Raw genomic sequence first — 26755 nt, 5'->3', positions numbered from 1 at the left:
TCCTCTCTTCTCTCCTCTCTTCTCTCCTCTCTTCTCTCCTCTCTTCTCTCCTCTCTTCTCTCCTCTCTTCTCTCCTCTCTTCTCTCCTCTCTTCTCTCCTCTCTTCTCTCCTCTCTTCTCTCCTCTCTTCTCTCCTCTCTTCTCTCCTCTCTTCTCTCTTCTCTCCTCTCTTCTCTTCTCTTCTCTTCTCCTCTCTCTTCTCTTCTCTCCTCTCTCTCTTCCTCTTCCTCTTCTCTTCTCTCCTCTCTCTCTCTCTTCTCTTCTCTCCTCTTCTCTTCTCTCTCTCCTCTCCTCTCTTCTCTTCTCTCTTCCTCTCCTCTCCTTCTCTCTCTCTCCTTCCTCTCCTCTCTTCTCTCTCCTCTCCTCTCTCTCTCCTCTCCTTCTCTCTCTCTCTTTCTCTTCTCTCTTCTCTTCTCTCTTTTCTTCTCTTTTCTTCTCTCTTTTTTCTTTCTTTTTTCTCTCTTTCTCTGTGACAATGTCAGTGCAGACCTGCACTGAGCTGCTCAGCAATTTATTTTAAATTGAAGGCTCTACAGCCAGCATTGCTGTGATGTCCTCTCTGCTTAGCAGAATCTCTCCCCTGAATGCCAGTGCCTGTTGCTGTTGTAGCAACTGTTTGCTGAAGGGATCCATTACTGTCTCATGCCATAATATTTGAACCCTCTCACTGTTAGAAAGGGACAGAAATGGTGAAAGTGTGCTGGTGGGGAGGCACTCTCAGGGTTTCTTAGTTCCTTTCCTGCTTCTGGCCTTTGCAACCCTCCCTGTCTGGAGGGCAGGTGGTGGCTGTGGATGCTGTCCCTTGAGAGGTTACTCAGAGGTGACATTGTGGATGTGGCAACTCAAGAATAACTTGTGGCCCCATGTTTCTGGAATGGATTACCTTAATGCTTTGGATCAGCTCCAAAACTACCTCAGCTGTCACCAGCATTTCTGCCCACTTTAAAGAGTTAAGTTGTTCTATAAATAGCAGTGCTAATTAGGCTCTGTTTGTGTCCCAGTTCCCTCAAATCCTTTTGTTCCCTGTGGCACACCATGGAGTGAGAGGCAGCAGGTACTGACCAAGCAGCCAGCTGTGCTTGGGCAGGGTGCACAGCTCTGCCAGCATGGGGCTCAGAAATTTGAGTCTCCTTTCTACTCAACCTTTCACAAAACTTGTAGGATCTTAATCATATTTGATACTTGCCCTTTTCCCTGTTCCAATTAACTGTTACTGGAGTTAACTAGACATTGGAGTCTCCCTTCTACTCAAGTATTCACAAAACTTGTAGGATCTTAGTCATGTTTTATACTTTCCCTCTTTCCTGTCAAATTAACTGTTGCTGAAGTTAACTAGACATTTGAGTCTCCCAACTACTCAAGTTTTCTCAAAACTTGTTGGATCTCAATCATATTTGGTACTTGACCTCTTCCCTGTTCCAATCAACTGTTGCTGGAGTTAACTAGACTTTGGAGTCTTCCTTTTACTCAAGTTTTCACAAAACTTGTAGGATCTTAGTCATGTTTGATACTTGCCCTCTTCCCTGTTTGATTAACTGTTGCTGAGGTGAACAAATTGAGAAGTCTGTGAGGTGGGCAGGATGGGTAGGTCAGGCAGTGCCCTCAGTTAGGTCCTGTTGGCCATGCCTATTTCAAACAGTTCCTTTTCTTCCAGGTGCCCTCAGAGTTGCTTGCTGGCTGCCAGAGCCCTGCCGCTCTGACTTCTTCAGCCTTTCTGGGCCAACCCAACTCAGCCCTGCCCTTACTCAGCAGGGAACAACTTCCTCTTTGTGACTTAGGGCACGCAGCTTCCTGCAGCTGTCAGACCTCTGTCCTCCCCCCAGCAGGCCTCCTTTGCTGGCAGCCCAGCTCAGAGCAGCCCATAACCCATAGCGAGCCGTCAAGCTGGGAGCGGACAAATGCACCTATCCTCAAGGACAAGAGTGTGCTCTGTCCTGCCTGCAACAAACCACCTACAATGTTCCTTCTCCCCCTCTTCTTCTAGTCTTGTCCTAGTTGCTGGCTGTTCTTAGGGACAGGGTGTCTTCCTTTATGTATTCTTATTCTTACTTAAAAATAGAGTTTTCTACTGGGAAATGTGTCAGAACCTTCTCGTTGAATGAGAGGGAGGCATTGTGGAGTGGGGTACTCCAGAGGAAAGAAAATACATGTCCTTGGAGGGCAGGGTGGGAGGGGGTAAGGTGGTGAGATAGAGGGGCCTTGGGAGGTTGGGAGTTAGGTTGAAGATGGATAGGGTTTAACACAGTAGAGGCAAGTCATTTGTAATAGCAGGGGTGCTGAAGAAGAAATATTGAAGAAACATGAAGAACATGTATGTGAAACGGTCTAGCAGAGAAAGACTGTAGGGAGGAAACTAAGGAACAAATATGTGGGTAAATCAGAAGGGCAATCTATTAAGAATGAAACATTCAGTGGACAACAGGTCAGCCAATTAAGCAAGATAACCCAAGGAGGTAACAATTAATTAAAACAACCTGTGTTAAATTCGAATGTCAGTGAAGAAGATCAAGTATCACATAGGAGCAGATCACTGGAGGAAATTGAGGGTCCAGTTTCAGTGGCCTGTGTGACGTATGAGAGGCTATGAAACTGTAATAGGAGAGGGCATTTTTATGTCACAAGATAGGAGGAATGGGAATAATTTTGCTCTAGAGATGACTGTGAAAGTGGTGAGATTTGGAAGTAGTGTGATGAAATATGTGGAGTACAGCCCACTCACTGCAGCTATCTCTGGTACCTGTCCTACTTAAGGGCTGTGGTAGGGAAAATGTCCATATGGTTAGCAATGAGATAGGAAAACAACATTTGTTACTCTGGTTTTTGTGGTTGATTTTTTTTTCCCTTCCCCTCCCCACCCCTTTTTTTCCTCTTGTTTTGGTTTCATTTTTTGTTTGGTTTTTTTTCATTCTGTGATTGCATATTGCCAAGTAGACAATCCACAGATCTGCCATCCAGTAAACTTTGCTGAGGTTTAGACTCTCCTGTGGGACAGCAACAGCTCATGCTTAGGGGATCATGAATTACAATGGACAATTCTTAGAGTTCTCATATCTAAACTAAAACTGAGGGCAGTTATTTTTGGATTTGGGATGAGACTTTAAAACAAAGGCACTCTGTTTTCTCCAGATGCCACCCATAGCATTTCTGCTGAGATGACTTCTTACTTAGTGTTCTAGTAGGCTTGTACATAATTGCTTTAAACTGATGCATAGATAATATGTCTTTAGAAACAGGGACTTAAACCTGTACTGTGCTGAGGAAAATCAGCTACTCCAGAATTCCTTAGACACCTGAACTTGGATAGTTTTATTTCCAAGTTCTGGGAAGGTGAAGGATTTGTGAGGGCAGACTGCAAATGCCAGCACTTTTCTCCAGGCTGATCTCACTGGACAGGAGGCAGAGTGGAAAGCCACAAAATTCTCTTGTCTTGAGTGTTTTCTTTCTCTCTCATTTCACAACATTTTCATCAACTGGTTTCTGCCCGAAATAAGCCTCCTTTTCCAGTGGCTGCAGGGCAGGTTTGTGAGGTGTGTGCAGCACAAATAAATTGATAACAGAGTTTTATTACCGTGGATACAAATACAGAAATGTCTTTAGCAGGACAGATTCCCAGAACAGGTCCATTTGGTTTAGTTTCTGATCTGAGTCAAGGACTGGCACCATGTCATGCAATAGATAGGGATACGTAATATAATCTCCCAAAGAAGTCAGAGTCTCCTATTCTTAATAGTTGAGGCTTAGCCTTCAGTGACTTAGTTTAATAATTAATTCAAAATTACTGGTGTTCATTATAGCAACCTTTCATATTCTTGGTATATATATAAACAATGAATCCCTTCTTAACTGTTACTGTGTTTAGTTTGCCAAATGCAGGTGTTCTCTGAGTGTTTAGTTCTTAATTATACATCTCTCTTGGAGATTGCTGCTTCATCCCTTTGAAAAATGGATTTTCTCCTCAGCTAGTATACTCTCTTTTACTAATTTGCTTATTTATCTGGCTTATTTTTAGATTGCAGCATTGTTCCAGCACAGGAAATGTCATCACACTATTGATAACTAAATTACTGATCATCCACCCTCTAGTAAACAGTTTAATTACTGTGGAAACCGGATAATTGCTCTTTAAAATTATTCAGTTATTGCTTCTGAAATGTGATTATATTTTTTTTTCCTCAATAACTGAGTGCTTGAATTTCTTGAGCTGAGTAGCATAGACCAACTGAAGGGCATTCCCATAATTAAATATTGCTCTATAACTTGCCACGCAATCTTTGAGCCGCAAGGTGAATTTTCAAGATGAGTTTGAGACCTAAAAAGCTGCTGGCAGTTGGATTGCCCAAACACTGTGTGACCTTTTACCAGCTAGTTTCAGGACTGGGAGCTCTGAATGAACAAAAAGCTCAGACAGAAGTGTTCCCAGAAAGCAAATGTTGGGTTAACGTTTGAGCAGTACACATCCTATTAGCGTGAACTTGAAAATCTTCTCATGCTGGTCACAGGCACTAACATCTATCTGCCTGACACATTTCTCATGTGCACTCAGTAGCAGGAAGAAAATACACCATATTGGAGTCTGTTGTTGGTTCATCATGAAATCAGTCCACTGCTGTAGTAGCAAGTTGAGGAGGAAGGGGTCAGAAAGAGAAAGTCTGGCCTGGGTGACCATCTCTCTGGGCCAGGGACAGCCTCTGCTCTGTGTCTCTACTGCAGGACAGTGCTTTGGTTTTTTACTTTTTTATTTTCAGTATATGTTTCCTGCAACTCTCGAAAGATTATTAGCTACTTCAAATCCCAACTGATGATTTTAAGATCAATCAATAAATTATGGAATCTGATAGTTTCCTTCCTCACTCCCCCCAGGATCTTGAACACTGCTGTTTCATGGGCCAAGGTTTCTCTTGATTGTCATATCCTCAACCAGTGCTTCCTTGTTAGTGAATAGTAGATCCAGATGTAATTTGACCCATCAGTACTTGTATCAAAAACTATCCCTGACACACCAGAAATCTCCCAGGTTGCTTGCATCACACTATGATGCCCTTCCTATAGATGTCAGGGAGATGTTGATCTCCTAGTGGTTCAAGAGGTTGTGATCCAGAGACTTCCTCAAGCTGTTTAAAGGAGGTTTCTGTTACCAGTACTATGCCTCACTCTTCTGGAATTGAAAATGTGGATGCCTGGGTTATGTGAGGTTATTGATCTGTTTGTAGGAGAGATGAGGAGTTGCTCAAGACCACCTGCAGCTGGAGGTTCCACCTCACCATGAGGAGAAACATCTTTACTGTGAGGGTGACAGAGCACTGGAGCAGGCTGCCCAGAGAAGTTGTGGAGTCTCCTTCTCTGGGGACTTTCAAAACCTGCCTGGATGCGTTCCTGTGTGACCTGCCCTAGGTGATCCTGCTCTGGTAGGGGTGTTGGACTGGGTGATCTCTAGAGATCCCTTTCAGCCCCTAAAATTCTGTGATTCTCTGATTTCCTACCTTAGCTCTAATGAATCCTGTAACGGGGTTTTTGGCAATAAGGAAGTCCAAGAAGGATGGAAAACTCAACCAGTGGCAGAGTAAAAGGAGGGAAAGTAAAACACCAGAGTTGAATTCTGACAAGAACATTTCCCATAGCTGTAGGGAAGCTGTTTTGCAGCACCGGAACCCTGGAGTTTCCCAAAGCCACCCGCTCGGCGTGCGTGCCTGTGCAGAGGAGGTGTGATTGTGTAGCTGGGGGCAGGTCCAGCAGATGGCAGAGACAGGAGAGGTAGATGGAGAATAAACATCTTGACAAAAGCAGGCACAAGTCATAGCATGTAGTAATCTCTGCAGTTTTGTGTTTGACAGGCTGTTAGGAATTCTCTCGCATCTAGTCTCAATTTGTTAAAGGCCACCAGATTAGACAGGAGGGTGAAGCTGAGTACATTGCTTTAAATAAAAAAGCTCAGTACATAAGTAATGTTTATCCAGGGAAGCTGTTAGATTGCTCTGGGTAGTGGGGTTTGTGCATTCCTGTCTTGTTCTCAGCAGCACCAGATCACAGTACAGCAAACTATTTAGATTAGGATAGACTTGGACATGGTTCCTGTCTCCTCCTCACCTCTTATAGGGAAAGGCTGAGGGAGCTGGGTCATTTTAGCTTGGAGAGGAGGAGACTGAGGGGTGACCTCATTCATGTTTATAAATATGTAAAGGGTGAATGGCAAGAGGATGGAGCCAGGCTCTTCTCAATGATGCCCATTGACTGGACAAGGGACAGTGGGTGGAAGTCGAGGCATAGGAAGTTCCATGTAAACATCAGGGAAAGTTTTTTCACTGTGAGGGTGCCAGAGCCCTGGAGCAGGCTGCCTAGGGGGGTTGTGGAGTCTCCTTCTCTGGAGATATTCCAAACCCACCTGGATGTGTTCCTGTGTGATCTGGAATAGGTGATGCTGCTCTGGCAGGGGGGGTGGACTGGATGATCTTTGGAGGTCCCTTCCAGCCCCTAACATTCTGCGATTCTTCTGTTTTCATGCCAAGTGACTTTCTGGCTTCTACTTTTGCTGCTTCTTCTCTGCCTATTCAGGCAACCTCCCCAGCCCACAAGTCCCAAGATTCAAACCCAAACCACTAAACATCATGATGTATTGTGAAACTCTGTGTTTGTAGTAAGTGCTGCCAAGTACAAGTTGTTTAATGGTAATGGCAAAATAGCAAACAATGAGTTTGAAATTGAAAATACATGATGACCTTGATGGCCAAAGCTGTTTGGATTATGCTAAGGATTGTTTCAGATCTCTGACAAGATGTTGTGATGTGCCTGTGAAATTCTGGGAGCTTTGGAAATGTGAGTTTGGGAAACTTTGCTTTCGGTGCCACGTGAATCTTTGCTGCTGAAGGCTTGGTTTGTATTCCCTGATTAATTATTTTTGCCTATTTGGGGTAAGTGTTCAGGGGGGTCCTGCCAGCTCCTCTTATGGTCTGGAATAGCACACATAATAAGCCTCTGCTTGTCCTTTGAAAGCAGCAGCTGACTTCTAGAAATGCAGAGTACATGTACAGGTGCTTAGATTTCACCTGCTTAAAGTCCTTCCCAGGAAATTCCTAATGTTTTATACACCCTAGAATGAAAGTGTATAGTTGTGCTGGTGAACAGTAAATTGGTGCTGTGACTCTGCCCAAAAGGACCTAGCTCAGGTTAGGTTGCCAGAGAAGCAGTGGTGTGATTCAGAAGTGAGGTGATGGGGGTGGAAGGTAGGAAAATGTCTTTTGGACTCTTTCATACCTCCTGTTAGTTGCTTTGCAGTAGTGAGCACCGAGTGGAGGTCTGGGTGCGTTTGAAGTAACTGCAAGAGACGTTTTATGTGGAGTTGTCAGTAAGTTGGCAGCACTGCTCAGAGCAAATGGCCAAAGTTTGCTTTCTCATGAGCATTTTATCCTTTCTAATGAGATGCTAGAGGGAGTTAGGTATACAGCAGACTTGTTACTTGGACATGTTCAGAAAGAAAAATGAATCACTTTCCTGTAATTGCTGTTCCTGTTGGCTGTGCTAGGCAAAGAGGAACAGATTCTAAGGATGTATAGTCACCTATGGATACAGCATATTGAGGTTCATCACAGCAAAATTTCTCTGTTAGTACTCCTACTCTGGTTTCCTACTGCTATGAGTAATGAACAAGCAGAGGTTCTTGCAGATACTGACAGCTCTCTTCTGCCTTGGGTACCTATGTTAGGGTAGAGTAAGTGTCCTATGTGAAGTCTAGATAACAAACATAAACTAGATACTGAACTGTGCAGTGACTGGGCTTTGGTGGTATGAACACAGATTGAAGCATGCCAGGTTAATGTTACAACAGTCCAAAATAAGGGGCCTTCAACCACTGAAGTGCTTCTGCATTATGAATCAATTATCACAACACAGACATGTCACTGAGCCACAGAGGATGGAAGCAGGAGAGTTGCAAAAAGAAATCCTGTGGTCCAGCAAAAGGCTTAGCATTAGCTTAGCATTAGCATCTGCTTTTGCTTTATTGAACCAGAGTCCCAGTTCTGCAACATACCCTGAGGATCATGAATAAACTGGATATTTGGGTTTTTTGGGCTAAACCTACAGGACAGCAAGTCATAAAGTCAGGGAGGCTACATTGCCTTTTGTTCCTGGGACAGGTGTTTGGAGATGTCTGTTGCAAGCATCTCAGCTGACGTTCCCTGCAAGAACAGACTCATTTGAACTCAGATCTGGTGAGGACTTAAAGAGGAGTGCAACATGATTGCCATTTAACTATTTTCTGTAGCTTCACCAAAGGAAAAGTGACTTAAAAAGACATGGAATTGGAGCTTCTAATGAAGCGGTTTAAAATAAACTGTTTACTCCATTTAGTAAAGTATTTGCATCAGTGAAGCTGATTTTATAGCACCTAATACTCAGGCAGGATTTAAAACACGTTGGCAAAACTGCTTCAGAAATGAAGCTTGTAACCACAAAGAGTGGAAATGCAAGTTCAAGGGGTGTTCCAGGTAAATGGCTCTGTTTTAATTTGTAATAGTTTTACCATTCATCTTCATCTGTTAGAAGCCATCTGTCAGCGCACAGAAGGATCACTGAACTCAGTTCAGAAATACCTCTGGATACTTGGCCAGCTGATCATCAGCTGTTTTCAAAAGTGCTGTTGATGTTTGCAGCAGCTTGGGCCATAAGTGAAATCCAGCGTCAGTGCACAGTGCACTAAATCGTGGCTTCCATCCAGGACTGGGCTGTTGCAGCTTAACTGGAGTATAGTTCTAAGTATACAGGGGCAACAAAGAATCATAGAATGGTTTGGGTTGGAAGAGACCCCAAAGGTCATCCAGTCCAACCCCAAGGCAGTCAGCAGAGACATCCTCTAGTAGATCACCTTGCTCACAGCCTTGTCCAGCCTGACCTTGAAGATCTTCTGGGATGGGGCCACAGTCACTTCCCTGGGCAACCTGTTCCAGTGTTGCACTACCCTCCGTGGTGCAAAACTTGTTCCTAACATCTAATCTAAATCTCCTCTCATTTCAAACCATTGCCCCTCATCCTATCACTGCAGGCCTTTGCAAACAGTCCCTTTGCAGCCTTCTTGCAGGCCTCCTCCAGGTACTGAAAGTCTCTTCTTGGAGTCCTCTCTTCTCCAGGCTGAACAACCCCAGCTTCCTCAGTCTGTCCTTGTAGCAGAGGTGCTCCATCTCCCCATCTCCCTGATCATCTTCATGGCCCTCCTCTGGACCCCACTCCATCAGGTCAAGAAAGCTAAAGCAAGGCTTTATTTGGCATTTATTGGATTTTTTTTTCCTTTTAGCTGGTAGGAAATGTGATATATGTAACTGGAATCTTAATCATAATCTACCCTTATGAAATTTATCTCACTGGCTAATTTCATCCAAATTAGAATAATAGAAGTCTTCAAGGTAGTCAGTTCCTACAGGCTTCATGAAGAACAGGGGCTGGATAGTAAAGAGAGGTCAAACCCAAGCATTCCTACTTTGTTTGGCCTCCTGTTTGGCTGGCCAGCTCACCTTGCTTCGCTGGCAGGGCATCAGATGGATGCTTTCCAATCAGGCAACATTCAGTCTTCTGTGCAACTGACAGGAGATGGTGGAAGCAGTTTCCTGCTGAGAAACAGTTTCCTGTGAGAGGAGCAAGTTCCTCTTCAAATCAGGGCTTCTTTCACTTTTACATCTATTCATAGGTCTTTGATGGGTTAAAGCTTCCCTCAAATGTGCAGTTCACCTTTGAAAATGCATTGCTCATTCCTGTCTGTTCATGTGGTAATTTTACATACTCTTGTCTCTATCACATCTATAGGCAAGGGCTGCCTGGTTCCCTACAGTTTCTGCATCAAAAAGCACTCAGGCTGACCAGTGGAGGATTATTCCTCTCCTCTTAATTTCTGTGGTCTCAGTTTTAAACATCTTTGAAGTGCCTAAAATCTGTGTAAGTGGAGGAAATGTTTTGGGTGATGGTTGGTTTTGATTTGGGGCTTTTTCCCTTTTTGTTTTATTTTTTCCTTCTCTTTTTTATTATTCTTTTTTTTCCTTTTTTTTTTTTTGTTTTCTGTCTAATTCACCTTCTTTGGAGGGGCATGACTTTGCTCAAAGAAGTAAAAAGCTTCCTGTGAACTTTCTTGTGCCAGAGTGAGGGGGCACTTTTGTTGAGGAGCATTATATAATACTTACAGGACTTTTTTTCTGGGTTGCAGAAGCAGGTGGTGAAGTCACTGTGGAGTGATAATTGACTGCTTAGATCTAGGTGGTATGTATGATCACTCCAGATATTGCAAGCTCAAATGTAAGACTAGAGCTGCTGGGTTTATTTTTAGTAAATCTCCTTTGCCCTGGATGAATGCAGCCATCCTGTGCCCTTGCTGAAGCTGAATATTCCTTTGTGCTTATAGTGGTGGAAAGCAAGCAGCAGTTTTGCTGAAAGGAAGTGGTAAGGAGGTAAATGATAAAGGAAGGAAGTGTTAAGAACGACTCCTTTTCCCTTCCTGCAGCTGCACTGATATGTGTTGTAACTTTCTGTCTCAGTTGATGGTTCTGCTATTTTGCAGGAGAGTGATTCATTAATTTCACCTCATCTCTGTGGAAGCTGCTCTCCTCCTGCCAGGTTTACAAGATTAAAAAATAAGAAGAATACCACAGGAAGCAATCAATCTGTTCCCCCTGCTCCACTCCCCTTTGCCTCTGAATTTTCTCTGACAAAACTACCAGTTCATGCAGTTGTGCCAATTCATCTTCCTGACAGCCCACTGTGAGGGCTGTATGAACAGAACTAGAAGACCACCAGATGAAGCTGCTGGCAAATAGCATCCTTCTGTGAGGTGCTGTAGAAAGACAGTAGACCTGAAGTCCCTCCTTTGCAGCTTGCATTAACTTCAGAGCCTTGATGGGCTTCCTAGGGTTTGGAGCAGCAGGTTTGGCTTTGTGGATTAGAATTAAACTACTAAATGTAGATGTCTCCATCTAAGGTAGTTGGTCTCTTTATGGGCATTGGAGAGGAAGTTGGTGTCTGTTTAGTTTGAGATGAATCACACCCTAAAAGAAGCTATCTGTGCTACTAAGAAGCCTTGGAGTAACCTGGACATAGTATTTTCAAATGCTGTAAAAGAAGTAAGATGAGCCCTGTGTCTTCCCTGGGATGGACCCTAAAATGCAGTTGTATTTGGAGGCTGGTGGTGGTGGCATTAGCAAAGCAAAGGAGCAGTCTGGCGCAGTGACAGTGAATTTCAGCATCATGTGAGGTCATTTCTCTTGAGCTACTGGCTGCTGGCCAGAAACTGTCAGCTGATAGTTGAGCTCACTCTCAAATTCATCACTGCTCAAGAGAATGTGGCTGGTCCTAGGTGATGAGTTGCTGCTGCTGTCTCTCCTGGATGTGGCTGGGATTTCATTGGGAGCAATAAAACTTGGAAGCATCCTGCATTCCACTAGATTTTACTGTGTGAGCAATAAAGCAGCACTAGAGTGCTGTTTCTGCTATTGCAAGCCACAATTTGTGGTGGTTTACTTATATATAGTTCTTTATGCATCTGATATGAGAGTCTTTGAAAAGCTTCATCTGACTGAATGCTACAATTCCTACTCTATAATTCATACATTGTAATTTGTTTCAGAGTTAGAAGTAGTCTTTGTGCATAGAAGTGTGAAGCAAGCTTGCATGAACCAAAATGTATTTTCTCTGAAAAGAGAAGCAATTCTGTGTTTCGATAGCTTTCCAGATCAAATCTGCTCTGTTTGTAAGTAAAGGAATTGGCAGGAACTTGTCAGATGTTCAGGTAGACTTCTATTCACTGAGAAATATCCTTATTTCTTCTAGTTCATGAATATTTGTTATTAATAAAGAGAGTCCCTGGAAAATTTGGGCCTCATCTGTACTTCTACCATGTAAATGTTAGGTAGTTCAGTCCTCCTTTGCACTTCACAGAGTCACAGAATGTTAGGGGCTGTAGGGGACCTCCAAAGATCATCCAGTTCAACCCCTCAGCATCACCTAAAGTAGGTCACACAGGAATGCATCCAGGTGGGTTTGGAACGTCTCCAGAGAAGGAGACTCCACAACCCCCCTGGGCAGCCTGCTCCAGGGCTCTGGCACCCTCACAGTGAAAAAGTTCCTCCTCATGTTCCCCTGGAACCTCCTCTGCTCCAGCTTGCCCCCATTGCCCCTTGTCCTGTTATTGGACATCCCTGAGCAGAGCCTGGCTCTGTCCTCCTGACACTGCCCTTCACATCTTTATAAACATGAATGAGGTCACCCCTCAGGCTTCTTGACAGCCTTTCCTCAGCAGATCCCTTCATGATCTTTGTGGCTCTGTGCTTGACTCTTTCAAGCAGTTCCCTGAGGTCCTTTTTAAAGTGAGTGGCCCAGAACTGGACACAATATTCCAAATGCGACCTCATCAGGGCAGAGTACAGGGGGAGGAGAGCCTCTCTCAACCTACTAACCACAGCCCTTCTAATCCACCCTAGGATACCATTTGCCTTCTTGGCCACAAGGACACACTTGCAATATTAATAAAGAAATGGAGGTGATGTGATGCTATTAAAAGAATCATGCCTGTTTACAATATTAGAAAAAAATATATCCATTTGTTTTTCTTAAAATGCAGGGTTTGGATCAAAAGAGAGAATGCATCATCACCTAAAGTAACTGCATGATCTTTATCATACTATCTGAAATGTGAGTTTAAAGGAGAATCTGATAGAGATTAAATAATCAAATATCATCTGAAGGTTTAGAGATTGAGCTGAACCACATTCAGTGGAAATTTAGGCAAGTCTGGGGAATTAAAAGGTGTGCTGTCTTCTGAGGATAGGTGAAAGACTTGAGATCCTTCACATTGAATCTTTGTTTGGAAGGAGGGTAAAGAAGGAAAATGCCAGTATTTTCCATGGTAATAAAATACTCAACAGTCTGCTCTGAAAAGGAATGATGCCAAAATACTTGACAAGACTGAGACCAGTTTTGGTGTTGCTGTGAAGGAGAAAGGCCATGTCTCTGTGTTGTGTGACTTGGAGTTCATTCAGTGTGTCCCTTAGCATATGGTGGTAACAGAAAGGCAATAGCCTCTTCCCTCCATCTTCCTACTAAAATCATGGTGCTTACTCATGGTCTGCTCATAGTCTTGGTACAAGTTTGGTAGTTAGGTGTCTGTGTGAGATCTGCTCCAATCAGAGAACATTGCATTCCACTTTCAGTTTCCTTATGCTTTCTGCCCTGCCTAAGGTTCAGGCTAACTTGCCATGAACCCTGTGGATAGGTACTTTAAACCATGAAAAGCTCTTCCAGCTGAACCCCAGTTACAAGTATTGTCTTGGGCTCTTTGGGAAAGAGAAATCTAATGTGTGTGTGATCAAACCCAGCTAGGGATGTTTTCACAGAATATTCATAAGCCAAATGCCAACTGCAGCTACAAGCTCATGCAGCCACACTGATTGTAATTGAATCAGTGATTTTATTGTTATTGAATGGCTTCTTTAGCCTTCTGTAGAGCCATAAAATTCTCAGGCTGCCAGTTTGGAGCAAAAAATGGCCACAAGTATAACCATTCTATGGCTATTTGTGAGAACTCTCTTATAGCTGTAAGCATTAGCTACTGCCTACTGTTGGAGCTGAGATATGGGACTAGATTTTTGACTTTTTTTTTTTTTAATATTCTTGGGTTGGTGATGGTCATTACATGAACTGAGGATGTGTCCAGGTATGAACTTGCTCAGTTTAATTCTTGACTCTCTGCATTTCTTTTAGTCAGTGAGCTGCAAGACAACATTAAGATACTGTTGATAAATCTTTTACGTTAAGAAAAGAAGCAGGGCAGCAGCTGCATGAGCTGAACTGCAGAGCCAGTCCAGTGCTAATGCTGCCTTGTAGTTAATAACCTCCTTTGGTGCCTGGTTCTGGCTGAAATCTGAGAGGCCTGAAGTAAGAGTCTCAAAGTAACTTTGCTGCTGCTTCTCTCACAAGCAGGAATTTGTCCTTTAAGTGCTCTGAGATCTGAGGGCCTCTGTGCCTTTTCAATACCAATCATCCAATTGTGCAATTCCTCTAATTTCCTCATCCTCAGAGGACACAGGTCTCCTCTGAATTGGAGATAAATTGGATTCAAAGGTTTAATATTCCTGTGAGTGAAGGAATGCTTGCAGTGAATTGATATCTTTGGCTGAAAGCTGCTTCAGGTTTGCAAATTCTCTCATAACATTTGAGCTGTACATTTTAATCAAGCTCAGCAAATCGGTTCAGGTTCCCTGAGCCTGCAAAGTCTGCTGCTTTAGGTTCACCTTTGAATGTGTTCTGCTCTTTAATGCATGTTTTCTGATGGAGTCTTTCTCATTTTGAGGTTTTGGCATTTGATTCAGGATGATTTGAATCACTGAATAATGTGAAACTTCTAATTATCATTATTTTCTGGCAGCTCACATGAGTGCTAACGCATACAGGGGCACGCTTGAACTAGGGATTCACCTCTTGTGGACCTTCTAGGCACTACCTACTGCTTTTCATAGTAGTTTGTGGTGGGTTGTTTTTTTTTTTTTTTTGTTTGTTTATATAGGAAAGGTTTCAGTGGGAAATGAAAAAAATGTGGTTTTGGGGAGGGGAAAGAGTAGGCTTACATATATATCTAGTCTCATAGATGGGAGGAGGAGAGAGGAGTCATGCAAAAAGCTGTTTCTTAGCTCATCAGTTTGCCCTGGTAAAAGAAATACTCATTAATATAAAACATTCCCTAGATACTTTCCCACTGAGTTGTCTGTTGGGTTTGTGTTTCTTGCTCAGACCAGACTTCCAGAGAAGGTATAAGCTGAAAGAATTTCACTTGTAAATTTAACTTTTGTTACATAATTGTATAACAAATGAGTGTACGTACACTTGAGGCTCCATCTCCTCTTGGATTACCTTATGCTTTTGTGAGAAAGTTGCTGTGGGGATAGAAAATACAAAGAACAGGAGGGGCAAGATAGGCAAAAATTATTTCCTTCCCACTAGACAGTGAGAGAAACAAATTTTCATAGGCTGCGAACTGGAGTTTGTAGATAGGCAGAAAAATCTCCACACTCAAATCTGTTCAGAACAGTATTCAACTGCTTGTCTTAAAGTGTCTTGTAAAGGTTGTCTGGGAAGAGATTCAAAATGTCCTCTAGTTTGATTTTCACAGTTCTGTGATGAAATCTTTATGTGGGCATCAGCAGGTGTTTCTAGGAATGGAAACTGCACCTCTGGCTAACACATTTCAATGGCACTCTAAGGGAAAACAGGTCCAGAATCGTAGAACCACTGAGGTGGGAACCGGCCTCACATGGTCACCTAATCCAACCTTTTGTGATAAATGAAGTTGAGATGAGATTCTTTATCACTGCATCTTGATAGGACTCTACCACATCCCCGGAGAAGTTGTTCCAGGGGAATGATCTTACTGTAAAAAATGAAGCCTCTCCCAGTGCAACTTGTGCCCATTGGCCCTTAGCTTCTTCATGTGGCTCCTTGTGAAGAGAGAGCCGCCATCCTCTTTGTCACTGCCATCCAAGTACTGTAAAGCTATGATGAAGACCCCCTGAGTCTTGTCTTCCCCAGGGAAGAGAGTTCCTTCCTTGTAGGGCAAGTTTTCCAGCCCTTTGGTTATTGTCATGGCCCTCCTTTGGACCCTGTCTCCAGGCTGTCTTTCTTGAATTGTAGTGTCTAGAACCGGACACAGTTTTGTCCTAGACTTCATTAATTTGGGGTTGACTGATGCACCCAAGAACAGTGATTTTCTGAAATACTTACTTGTGCAGATGGAGTAGCTCATGGAGAAGCTGTGGGAACAAGTTAATGCTCATAGCTCTTTGGTCTGAGCAGCAGCATGCTCTGAAGTCATGAGCCTGTCTGGGTTATGTGGTGAAGCCTCAGGCTCTGCAGTGAGATGCTTAGGGGTCAAATGGAAAAACTATTGAAATTTGGAGCCATGATGCACCCTCTCATAAGCTTCTGATTGAGCTGTCATAAAAATCACTGGTCTCTGGCTGCCTGTGGAGATAGAGGGGCTGGTCAGCCTATTGCGTGGGCAGAGCTTGCCTTGCAGCTCATTGCAGAAGCTGACCCTTGGCTTAGAACCAAGTGTGATATCCAAATACTTTGTGTAATTTACTTCCTTTTAACAGTTTAATCTGCCTGCCTGTATCAGGCATAGTGTGGCCAGCAGAATCAGGGAAATGACTGTCCACCCTGGTGAAGCCACACCTTGAGTACTTGGGTTCAGTTTTGGGCCACTCACTACAAGAAAGACACTGAGTTGCTGGACCATGTCCAAAGCTGGTGGAGGGTCTGAACAACAGGGCTGGTGAGGAGCAGCTGAGGGAACTGGGGCTGTTTAGTTTGGAGAAAATGAGGCTGAGGGAGACCTCATTGCTCTCTGCGGCTACCTGAAAGGAGGTTGGAGTGAGGTGAGGGTTGGTCTCTGCTCCCCAGTAATAAGCAATAGGACAAGAGAAAATAGCCTCATGTTGCACCAGGGGAGGTTTAGATTGGATATTAGAAAAAAAATTCTTTACTGGAAGAGTGGTTAGGCATTGGAGCAGACTGTCCAAGGAGGTAGTGGAGTCACTGTCCCTTGGAGGTATCAAAAAGCATGTAGACCTGGCACTTAGGGACATAATTTAGATATAAAATAGCTGTAAATCTTGAAAAAAATGCTAAAAATTTCTAAATTTTGCTGTGAATGGCTTCATGGTTTGGAATAAAATCTCTTTCACAGAGGAGAACAGCTATATGAAGCATTTTAGTAGTCACTAATCATAGAATTATAGAATGGTTTGGGTTGGAAGAGACCTTCAAAGGTCCTGCAGTGAGCAGGAACATATTCCACTGGATCAGGTTGCTATTGCTGCCCTGCAGATATCTAGAGCTTTTCATTGTTCTATATTTTAGGATATTAATTGCAGAGTTTTTTTGCTCAGTAAAACCTTCAACCACCTCATCAGACCTCAAATTTCTGCTGAAGCTGAGTAGTATTTTGGGGATGTAAAACATGCAAAGGAGTCACGGTTTCAGCAAGGGAACAAGAAGTAGAAAATCCCCTGTATCATATTGGGATGAGTTAAGACTTCAGTCAGAAGGCAAGTTCTGCTGTCATAGAGTCATTCAGGTTGGAAAAGACCCTTGAAATCATCAGGTCCAATCATTAACCCTAGTCTACCAAAGTTCACCACTAAACCATATCACTAAGCATCACCTCCAGGGTTGGTGACTCAACCGCCTCCCTGGGCAGCCTGTTCCAGTTCTTGACTACTCTGTAGGTGGAAACCTACACCTGCCTAAACATACCCTGGTGCAGAGTAGCACCAGGATATTTGGTAACTAGAGAGAGATGCCAATTTTTTCCATACTTAAGTTATGTAACTGAGGTTTTAGAAGGCCTGCTCTCCATGAATAAGGTTTGGGACCCAAGTTTCATGTAACTCAGAATCTGGTTTTGAAGGAGCTCCTCTGATTTCTCCGTGTGCTGGAGACTGGTATTTTATTTGTTAGAGTAGGTTGTAAAGGATGGAGTTTCTTTGGCAGACTCTTGATTCTGTTTCTATGCCACTCAGAAGTGAAATGGAGGTATAATTGTTTACTGTTTCTAAGGTTTTCCAAAATCAAATCAGGTTTTCTGGCCCTTCTGTGAGTAAAAAAGAGTCCATCTGCTGGCTGGGAAGGTAAATGACTTTGGAGCCGCTGAGAGGGGCAGGATCTCAGGTGTGTGTGGTGGTCATTAGAGAAGGTGAGCCAAGGCTCTAATTAATACAGCTCTTTCTCTCTTGGTTGCTTTCACTAGGAAACTGCTGGAAGAATGCTGTGACCCTGGGCAGCTCTTTGCTATGACAAAGCTGAACTCCCCGATGGGAAAGAACCTCTGGTTTGATGGGGAATTTTTATATTCTGTCACTATTGACAATGCAACTTACTCACTCTTCCCACAGGTTAGTAACTTTTAATCTTTTTCCTGTAAGCACTGACATGCTAAATGGTAATGTGGTACAAATGAGTGTAAATAGGCTAAACACTTGTCAGAAGTTGTGTCTTCATTTCTCGATATAAACCAATCTCTGCTTTTTTACTTCTGTATTCTGAACCTCGTAAAACCTTTTTGCACACTTCAGTGCTCCCATGGCTGCTTTTCAGGTGTGCTGATGTACACAAGGGATGAGATTGGGCCACCTGCCTTGATTTTTAAACTGCTAAGTCGCAGCTGTTGTAAGGTGATTTCTGTGTTTCAGTCAATGACCATGCTCACTGGGAGCACCACCCCTCAGCTAGGATTGCTTCAGTTCACATCTGTTTAGCTAAGATGTGACAGTGCTTTGTGTGAAGCTGTCCAGGTTAATTCCAACTTAATGAAATCTACTGATGGCAAGTCACACAATCCCAAGGTAGAAGTGGACTTGACTTTGTCAATTGTTGCTGCATTTTGAATGTTACAAGTGGTTTGTTGTTGTTCAGCAAAGGTGTTTTGGGTTAAGTGCAGGTTTTTCAAGCACTGGAAATTTGTAATACTGCTCTAGGATTCTTGTGTTTTGTTTAAGATCAGTTCATGTATTAATTAAATAAGTTCAATATGCTGAATTTTGTATGTGGATGGAGAGGTGTTTTGTGCTGCTGCCAATTTAAAGCAAGCCAAACATCTGGACACATTTAAATGTTTGTTTCAATTCCCCATATTAAAGGCATGGGTATTTCTGAAGCCTCCCAGTTAGTGCTGAGTCATTCACACTGGGCTTTTAATTAATTTGTTTCAGTTAATCATGCAGCAGAGTTCTTTCTTGTTAAAGCTCATCTTGAAAATAAAACATCAAAAAGGTTATTTTTCTGTTTTAAAAGAAAAGTGGTTTCTAGATCTCAACAAGAGAGTTATGACTTTGAATGAGTTTCTTTTAGTGGAGGAAGGGTAAAGGGAAAGAAGAACAACTAAGCTGGTGAAGGGCCTAGAGAATGAGTCTTATGAGGCTGGGAACTGGGAGTCTCTAGTCTGAGGAAGAGGAGGCTGAAGGGGAAACCTTTACTGTCCTCTACAACTACCTGAAAAGGTAATAGAGAGAGGTAGGGGCTGGTCTCTTCTCGCAGGTAATTAGTGATAGGGCAAGAGGGAACAGCCTCAAGCTGTACCAGGGAAGGTTTAGACATCAGGAAAAATGTTTTCCCTGTAAGAATGGTCAGGCATTGGAACAGACTTCCCCAGGCAGGGAGTTGAGTCACCATCCCTGGAGGTGTTTAAAGGTCATTTAGATGTGGCACTTAGCGATACGTTTTAGTGGTGAACTTGGCAGAGTAGGGTTAATGGTTGGACCTGATGATCTCAGGGGTCTTTTCCAACCTGAATGATTCTATAATTCCATGAAACTTCAGTGTAGGGAAGAGGAGATGAGAGTAGCCAGTCACTGTGTTAAGATGTCAGCAGGAGGAGTGGTGTTACAGCTGTCTGTTGTTCAGGCTGCCAGCTCGCTCTCTTGTCAATCAGCTGTGCCTGGTGCCACCAAGTGGTTAATGGACCTCTGCCTCCCTCAGGGTGCTCCCCAGCTGCTGTGTCCCTGCAAGCTCAACAAACAAGTAGATGCTGGAATAGGCATGGTGAGTGTTTTTCCTGCAGTGCAGCTGGGAAGAAGCTGCCTAGCTGGGATGAATTTCTCTCCCTGCCTTTGAGACTGGTAGAATGTTTATTGTGTGTTGCAGAGTAGCATCTGCAAATCTTTTCTGTGATGGTTAGTATGATTTGTTACTACAATAGTGCCCCCTTTATTGGAGAAAACTGAAATCCTTGGCAGAACTGTGAGCTTTGTACTACACAAAGATATTGGCAGCAGCTGCTCAAAACGTGTGCATCCTTCCTGGTGTGGTTTCAGAAACCCCCCATTGAGCTGACACAGAGAGGTCACTAGTTTGTGATGGATTTAGGATTTGGTTGTCTTTGGATTAAAACCTAGCACTCTACCTGGCCACAGTGGTGTCCCACCTCCTCTCACAGAAAAGAGCAGATAAGGTCCCTCAGAAAGGTAAATGTTGGTTAGAGAGGAATCACCATCTCAAGAACTCCAGTAGTTCCCAAGTACCTAAGCCCTATCTTCAAAGCTTATCGGTTGTCCAGAATCAAGAACAAGTATCTGGGAAGCCCTGGAGAAAAAAATTGCTGAGGGACAACATGAGCTAAGTAGCTGGGACTTCAGTGTCCCTTAGGCTTGCCAAGCATGCTGTAAAGAAGATGGATAGATGCTTTGTTGGGGTGTTGGTGGAAAAGGTGAATTTTTATGATGTTCCAACCCTAGAATAATGCTAGAAAGCAGCTCTAGGACCAGTGCTAGAGGTGCTATTCCTTTAATGAACTGACCAGCAGCACATTTCTGACAGGGGCTACTCACTACTACTCCCTCTTTTCTTGGAAGTACCACTGTCTCTAACTTGATATGTTATTCCTATGTATTTTGCCCAGAGGAACTTCATAGACATTTATCAGATGAAACCTTCTAGGCTTAAAAGCTTAGGAAATGTTATTTGTAATAAATTCTTAAAGAAAGTATCTTTTTTTTCTCTCTCTCTGTTTCAAGAAAAATACTCACCTAAGTTTTCCAGTCTTCTGCTTTGAAGAATGGTGTCTATTAGCATGCTAGCAACTGGCAAGTGGTTTTTGTGAAGATGTGTATCCCTTTCAAAAGTATCCAGAAGCTTAAAACCACTCTTAAAATATGGATAATACTCTGAAATGCTCAGAGAATGTAACAGGAATGTGAAGGGCTGCAGCTACTTTGATATAATAAACAAAATGTTTCTTCTGGAATAAATAAAAAAGGCTCCACACACATCAGCTTGCTGGGCTTGAGACATTTTGTGCTTGCAGAATATTTCTCAGTTCTGAACCAGTTACTAACTTTGTCCCATAAAGTAACTCAAAGCTAAACAGGAATCTTGCTATATTTTATCTTAGAATCATAGAATGGTTTGGATTGGAAGGGACCTCCAAAGGTCATCTAGTCCAACCCCTTGCATTCAGCAGGGACATCCTCCACTAGATCAGCTTGCTTACAGCCTTGTCCAGCCTGACCTTGAGTATCTCCAGGGCTGGGGCCTCAACTAGTTCTCTGGGGCAACCTGTTCCAGTGTTCCACCACCCTATGGCAAGGAATTTGTTCCTAATATCCAGTCTAAGTCTACTTTTCTCTCATTTCAAACCATTGCCCCTCATCCTATCACTGCAGGCCTTTGCAAACAGTCCCTTCCTGTAGGTTCCCTTCAGGTATTGGCAGTCTGCCCTTAGGTCTGCCTGGAGCCTTCTCTTCTCCAGGCTGAACCCCCCCAGCTCCCTCAGCCTGTCCTTATAGGAGAGGTTTTCTTCATGCCCCTCCTCTGGACCCCTTCCATCAGGTCCATGTCCTTCCTGTGTTGAGGGTTCCAGAGCTGGTTGCAGTACTCTAGGTGAGGTCTCAGCAGAGTTAAGTGGCAGAATCACCTCTCTTGATCTGCTGGCCACACTTCTTTCAGTGCAGCCCAGGATGCCATTAGCCTTCTGGGCTGCAAGTGCTGATGGTTGGATCATTGTCAGTTCATTGGTTTTTCAATTTTTATTTGGCTTTCTGTCCCTATTGGTTGTTGGATCTGTGCTGTGGGCTCTGTGGGCTTGCTGAAATGTCTTCAGCCAAGTTGCTTAGCCAGGTTGTCTTCGGTGAGCCTGATTTTTCTGGAGTTTATCTGCAATAATGCACATGCCAAATTGGCTTTGTCTCAGTCAGTGCAAACACATAAATAGATGCTGACCTTTCCAAATGTAACAGAGAGGAAGGGAAGCATTAGAACTGGCTGCAAACTGTCAGTTTGGCCCACAGGCAGGGTAAGAGGAATGGCTGCCCTGACTCAACCTTTCCATTTCAAATCTAAAGTGGCTGAGTGTCAATCACTCCTTTTCCTAGGTAATAACAGAGCCAATCCAAGCACACACCAGTACCTTTGACAGACAGACCTTCACGCCCTTGGGCATTCAAAAAACCCTACACAGAAATCCCGCCTCTGGGATTTTGGGAACAGGAGAATGTTGAAAGAAGAAACTTGATCCAGCTTCTGCTTTGTTATGGGTACTGAGCTGTACTGAAAGAAGCATCATACCCTTTGGGATGGTGGAGCTACCTAAGACAGAAGCAGCACGGGGTGTTTTCACAAGGGTAATTCAGCCAGGAGCATTGCAGCTTGAAGTGATTTGGTATTTTGAAAATGCTTCAAAGAGCATAGTTCTTGGTTCTGTTGGTACCCAGGGCTGTACAATTACCCACTGGTAAAATGCACTGAGTGTGAGGGGGCCATGGGCAAAGCTGAGTGATGTGGCGGTGGTGAGCTGTCCCAGGAAGGGAGAGGGCACAGTGAAAGGGCATCTGTTGGCAGAGACAGGGAGGACCTCACAGCACTCCATGCTTGTGTGCGTTGCTGCTCATTAGCTGCAGAACCAAAATTTTCTACCTCGAGGTAATGTTTTTGATGGTACCTAGAAGTCACAACTACAGATGTGATGCTGTGGGATTGTAAAGCAAAAAGGTTGAACTAAAAGAGGAAGGGGACAGCGTGGGCAGAGATGGCCAGAGAGGTTGGCTTACTGCCCTGGGAACTCTATGGGATTTCTATTTGAAGTCCATCTGCTTTGTAGGGACAAATGTTGCAAGCAGAAGAATAATTAAAGGAAGTGGTCACAGATGAGAATCTACAGGAACGGCAAACTTCTGGTGGCTACAAGTAACTACAGGGCATATCAGCTGTCTGACTGAGGGTATAAAAGTAAGAGTGGATTCCAGTCTGCCCAAAGGCAACACAGTTAGATTTGTTTTGTTTGATTTATTGTAGCTTTTTATAACTAAAACATGTGAGAAAGAGCTTCTTTCTCCATGCAAGGGTTTCTCTGGCCGTGAACTTGTTCATATACCAAGACTTCCACCTACAGGTACAATGAGACCTTTGCTTCTAGGAAAGTCAGTGTCTAAATTTTATCCTTTATACCCTGCCCACCTGTTAGCCTTTCTTATTTTTAATGAATTTTATTCTTAAAAGCCATGCTGTTCAGTTTACAGCATTTTTACTCTGTGTGTGACTATGTATTTGAATTATTCAGTGATTGGATTGCATTAGGTTAGTTCATTGTACTCAGTAGTTTGCCTTTTTATGAGATACTTCTAAAAAAGGCTTAATACCACTGCTGCCTTATCTTTGAGGCCTAAGTTTGGTTCTATTTCTTGCCTGGCACTTCACCTGGCAGAAGAATGAGCAGGAATTTATGAAATATTACATAGTTGTATTTTTTCATCCAGTTATTTGTTTTTGTGGTATGGCTCATGTAAATTTTACTGGAGCGTTAGCAGGATGTCAGACTGCTGGTGATGAAATACTTTTGAACACAAAGATGTACCCCATCCTCCCCCCTCCCTTCTTCCCAGGATTCCTAAATAGAGGTAGAATCACAGAATGTTATGGTTTGGAAGGGACCTCCAAGATCATCCAGTCCAACCCCCCTGCCAGAGCAGGATCACCTAGGGCAGATCACACTGGAACACATCCAAGTGGGTTTGGAATGTCTCCAGAGAAGGAGACTCCACAAGCTCTGTGGGCAGCCTGCTCCAGGGCTCTGGCACCCTCACAGTGAAAAAGTTTTTCCTAATGTTCACATGGAACCTCCTCTGCTCCAGCTTGCACCCATTGCCCCTTGTCCTATCTTTGGATATCATTGAGGAGAGCCTGGCTCCATCCTCAATCTCCAATGGTTGTATTTTTCTCAGTGTAAAATGTACTGGTCTCCAACTTGAGAAGGTTCAGATAGGCTTCAGAAAGACACTGGGTTCCAGGTGATTATTATAATTAAAGTAATTTGCTCTCAACTAATCCCAAATATTAGCTCCCTCAGACTTGAAATGCTTAGTAGGAACTTGTACGTCATGCAGATAAATATTTGGGTATTGTCATTCTCTGACTTGGGAATTACATGATAGGTGAAGAACAAAACTTATGTATGATGGGGGAGGCTGGCTTTGCCTTCTGTCCAGAGGATATGCATTTGTTAGGAAGGGGGCAGAGAAGTTTTCTTTTTGAGTAAATGATCCATCTTAGTGTGGAGGAATAAAGGCTGTGGTCTGAATAGCCTGTTTTGAAACAGCTTTTGGAAGTCAGCTGTCTTAGTAATAGTGCAGCATCCTTGTCCACCTACTGCTGCCCTAGCTGGCCTTCCTAGCACAGGAGCTGTATGGCTAAGTGTGGATGAATGAAGAGGACAATTCCTGATGTCCTGTGCTTCAGAAGTGTGGGTGTAGAGTTTTGGTTTAAGACAAGGTCTAGGTTCTGAGCATAAACGCAGGTGGATTACACTGAAATGTGAGTCATAGAATCATAGAATCAGTCAGGGTTGGAAGGGACCACAAGGCTCATCCAGTTCCAACCCCCCTGCCATGGGCAGGGACACCTCACACTACATCAGGCTGGCCAGAGCCTCATCCAGCCTGGCCTTAAACACCTCCAGGGAGGGGGCCTCAACTACCTCCGTGGGCAACCCATTCCAGGCTCTCACCACTCTCATGGGGAAGAACTTCTTCCTCATGTCCAGCCTGCATCTCCCTACTTCCAGCTTTATTCCCTTCCCCCTAATCCTATCACTACCTGATAGCCTAAAAAGTCCCTCCTCAGCTTTCTTGTAGGCCCCTTCAGATATTGAAAGGCCACAATAAGGTCACCTTGGAGCCTTCTCTTCTCCAGACTGAACAGCCCCAACTCTTTCAGTCTGTCCTCATAGGAGAGGTGCTCCAGCCCTCTGATCATCCTGGTGGCCCTTCTCTGGACACCTTCCAGCATGTCCAGATCCCTCTTGTAATAGGGGCTCCAGAACTGGACACAGTACTCCAGGTGGGGTCTCACCAGAGCTGAGTAGAGGAGGAGGATCACCTCCCTTGCCCTGCTGGCCACACTTCTCCTGTGTTGCTGTCTCTTCCTGATGGGGCTCATCTAGTGAGCCGTTCAGTCAGATAGGGATAAATGTACCATATAATGCTGATAGACCAATTCCTCATGTGTGTAACATCTCCTTACTTACAGTTTTATGAGGCATGACCAAAGTGTTTGCAAGCTATTAAGTCCCATGGTAATGAAGCTTTCCTACAGCTGCTGAAGGAAAGAAGTCAGTGCCGTGAAGGTGGTAGTGGTGATGCTAACGTTATTTCAACCTTTGGTGGTATTCATAGGCAGCTCCCTCAGAGAGCTGCTGTATGTAGTTAAGTACCTGTCCCACCTAGCTGCAAATATATGCTGGGGAATGCCTAGCAGCCGCAGAGAGTGATTTGGAGCATGCTTGCTAGCTCCCTCCTCTACCTGCTGTAGTCTGGCAAGAAGCACCAGGTGTAAGATAGCAGGGGATTCAGTTGTAGCCTGTCAGTTGAATGACATCAGACCAAAATGAACATCTATTTCACACACTTCCCTTAGCACTCAGAAGGCTGCACAAGGAAATGCAGTCCATCACACCACATAATCCAGGGGAACAGCATTATTTATCATGCTACTTTTGCAAATCCTGGCAGCTCTGGAGCCCTCAACACAGGAAGGACGTGGACCTGATGGAGGGGGTCCAGAGGAGGTGCGTGAAGATGATCAGAGGGCTGGAAAACCTCTCCTATGAGGACAGGCTGAGGGAGCTGGGGGTGTTCAGCCTGGAGAAGAGAAGGCTCCAGGCAGACCTAATAGCAGCCTTCCACTACCTGAAGGGAGCTACAAGAAGGCTGCAGAGGGACTGTTTGCAGAGGCCTGCAGTGATAGGACAAGGGGCAATGGTTTGAAATGAGAGAAGAGCAGATTTAGATTGGCTGTTAGGAATGAGTTCTTTATCATGAGGGTATTGAACACTGCAACAGGTTGCCCAGGGAGGTAATTGAGGCCCCAGCCCTGGAGATATCCCAGATCAGACTGGACAAGGCTGTGAGCAAGCTGACCTAGTAGAGGCTGTCCTTGCTGACTGCAGGGGGTTGGACTAGGTGACCTGTGGAGGTCTTTCCAACCCAAACCATTATATGATTCCATGATTCACTAGGGAGTCCTACACCTAAGTAGAAAGGCACTGTCACTTCATTCTGATGGTGTCACAGTGACTCAGAGATCTTGCTTCTGCTCCGTGGCAGACTGCTCTGGAGTTGACACATATCTATAAAATATTTTTTTACAGCTTCCAGTAATGTCAATTCCATAGCCCACTAGGCAGTCCATTGCAGTGCTTTGCTGTCCTTATGTGTAGGATGTTTCCTGATGTCTTGAAAATCCCCCTTGACTGTATTTTAAGAAATTTTTTCCACGTCTTTCCCACATATAACTGGTATCAAATCTCCTCTCAGTCTTTTTCTCTAGGCTAAACAATGCCAATTCTTCTAATCACATATTTTATTTTTTTAAACCTCTGAACATTTTTGGTTTTCTGCTGGCCTGTGAGGAAGACAGGTGACAGTTAAGTATGTGGTGCCCTCAGAAATGTATCCTCCGTTTCCCTTTGGAGATGGTAAAATCATGAGTGCCATATCCTCCAAAATGCAGAGCTCAACGACGCTGTTCTGCTTGAACAAGCTTGCATTTGGTGTTGCTGATTATTCCTATAGTCACCAAGAGATCACTGGTTGTTGTCACTAAAATGAGACATACATACTGTCCCAGCATACATCCTCCTCTTTCCCCCCTGATTGTGTGCACAGAGGAGTGAGCAGAGGGTGGAGCTCAGGTCTCTCCTCTGATCTGGGGTAAGAGCTCTGTGTGCTGCAGTCCCAGCTCTGGCAGT

At 43.9% G+C, this 26755-nt stretch overlaps 1 protein-coding gene across 1 annotated transcript in view; it reads left to right on the top strand.

Annotated features, from left to right (window-relative positions):
• ST8SIA1 (ST8 alpha-N-acetyl-neuraminide alpha-2,8-sialyltransferase 1) overlaps positions 1–26755 on the top strand; it is a 109055-nt gene that overhangs the window by 9727 nt on the left and 72573 nt on the right. The window contains exon 2 of the mRNA XM_054386890.1: positions 17771–17915. Coding sequence (XP_054242865.1) covers positions 17771–17915 — 145 coding nt within the window. The remainder of the gene's footprint in view (positions 1–17770; positions 17916–26755) is intronic.

The sequence above is a fragment of the Indicator indicator genome, chromosome 14 (genome assembly GCF_027791375.1).
Source record: "Indicator indicator isolate 239-I01 chromosome 14, UM_Iind_1.1, whole genome shotgun sequence".
In the NCBI taxonomy this organism is placed as follows: Eukaryota; Metazoa; Chordata; class Aves; order Piciformes; family Indicatoridae; genus Indicator; species Indicator indicator.
Note: the sequence above shows the minus strand (reverse complement) of the source record. Positions and strands in the feature narration are given on the sequence as shown.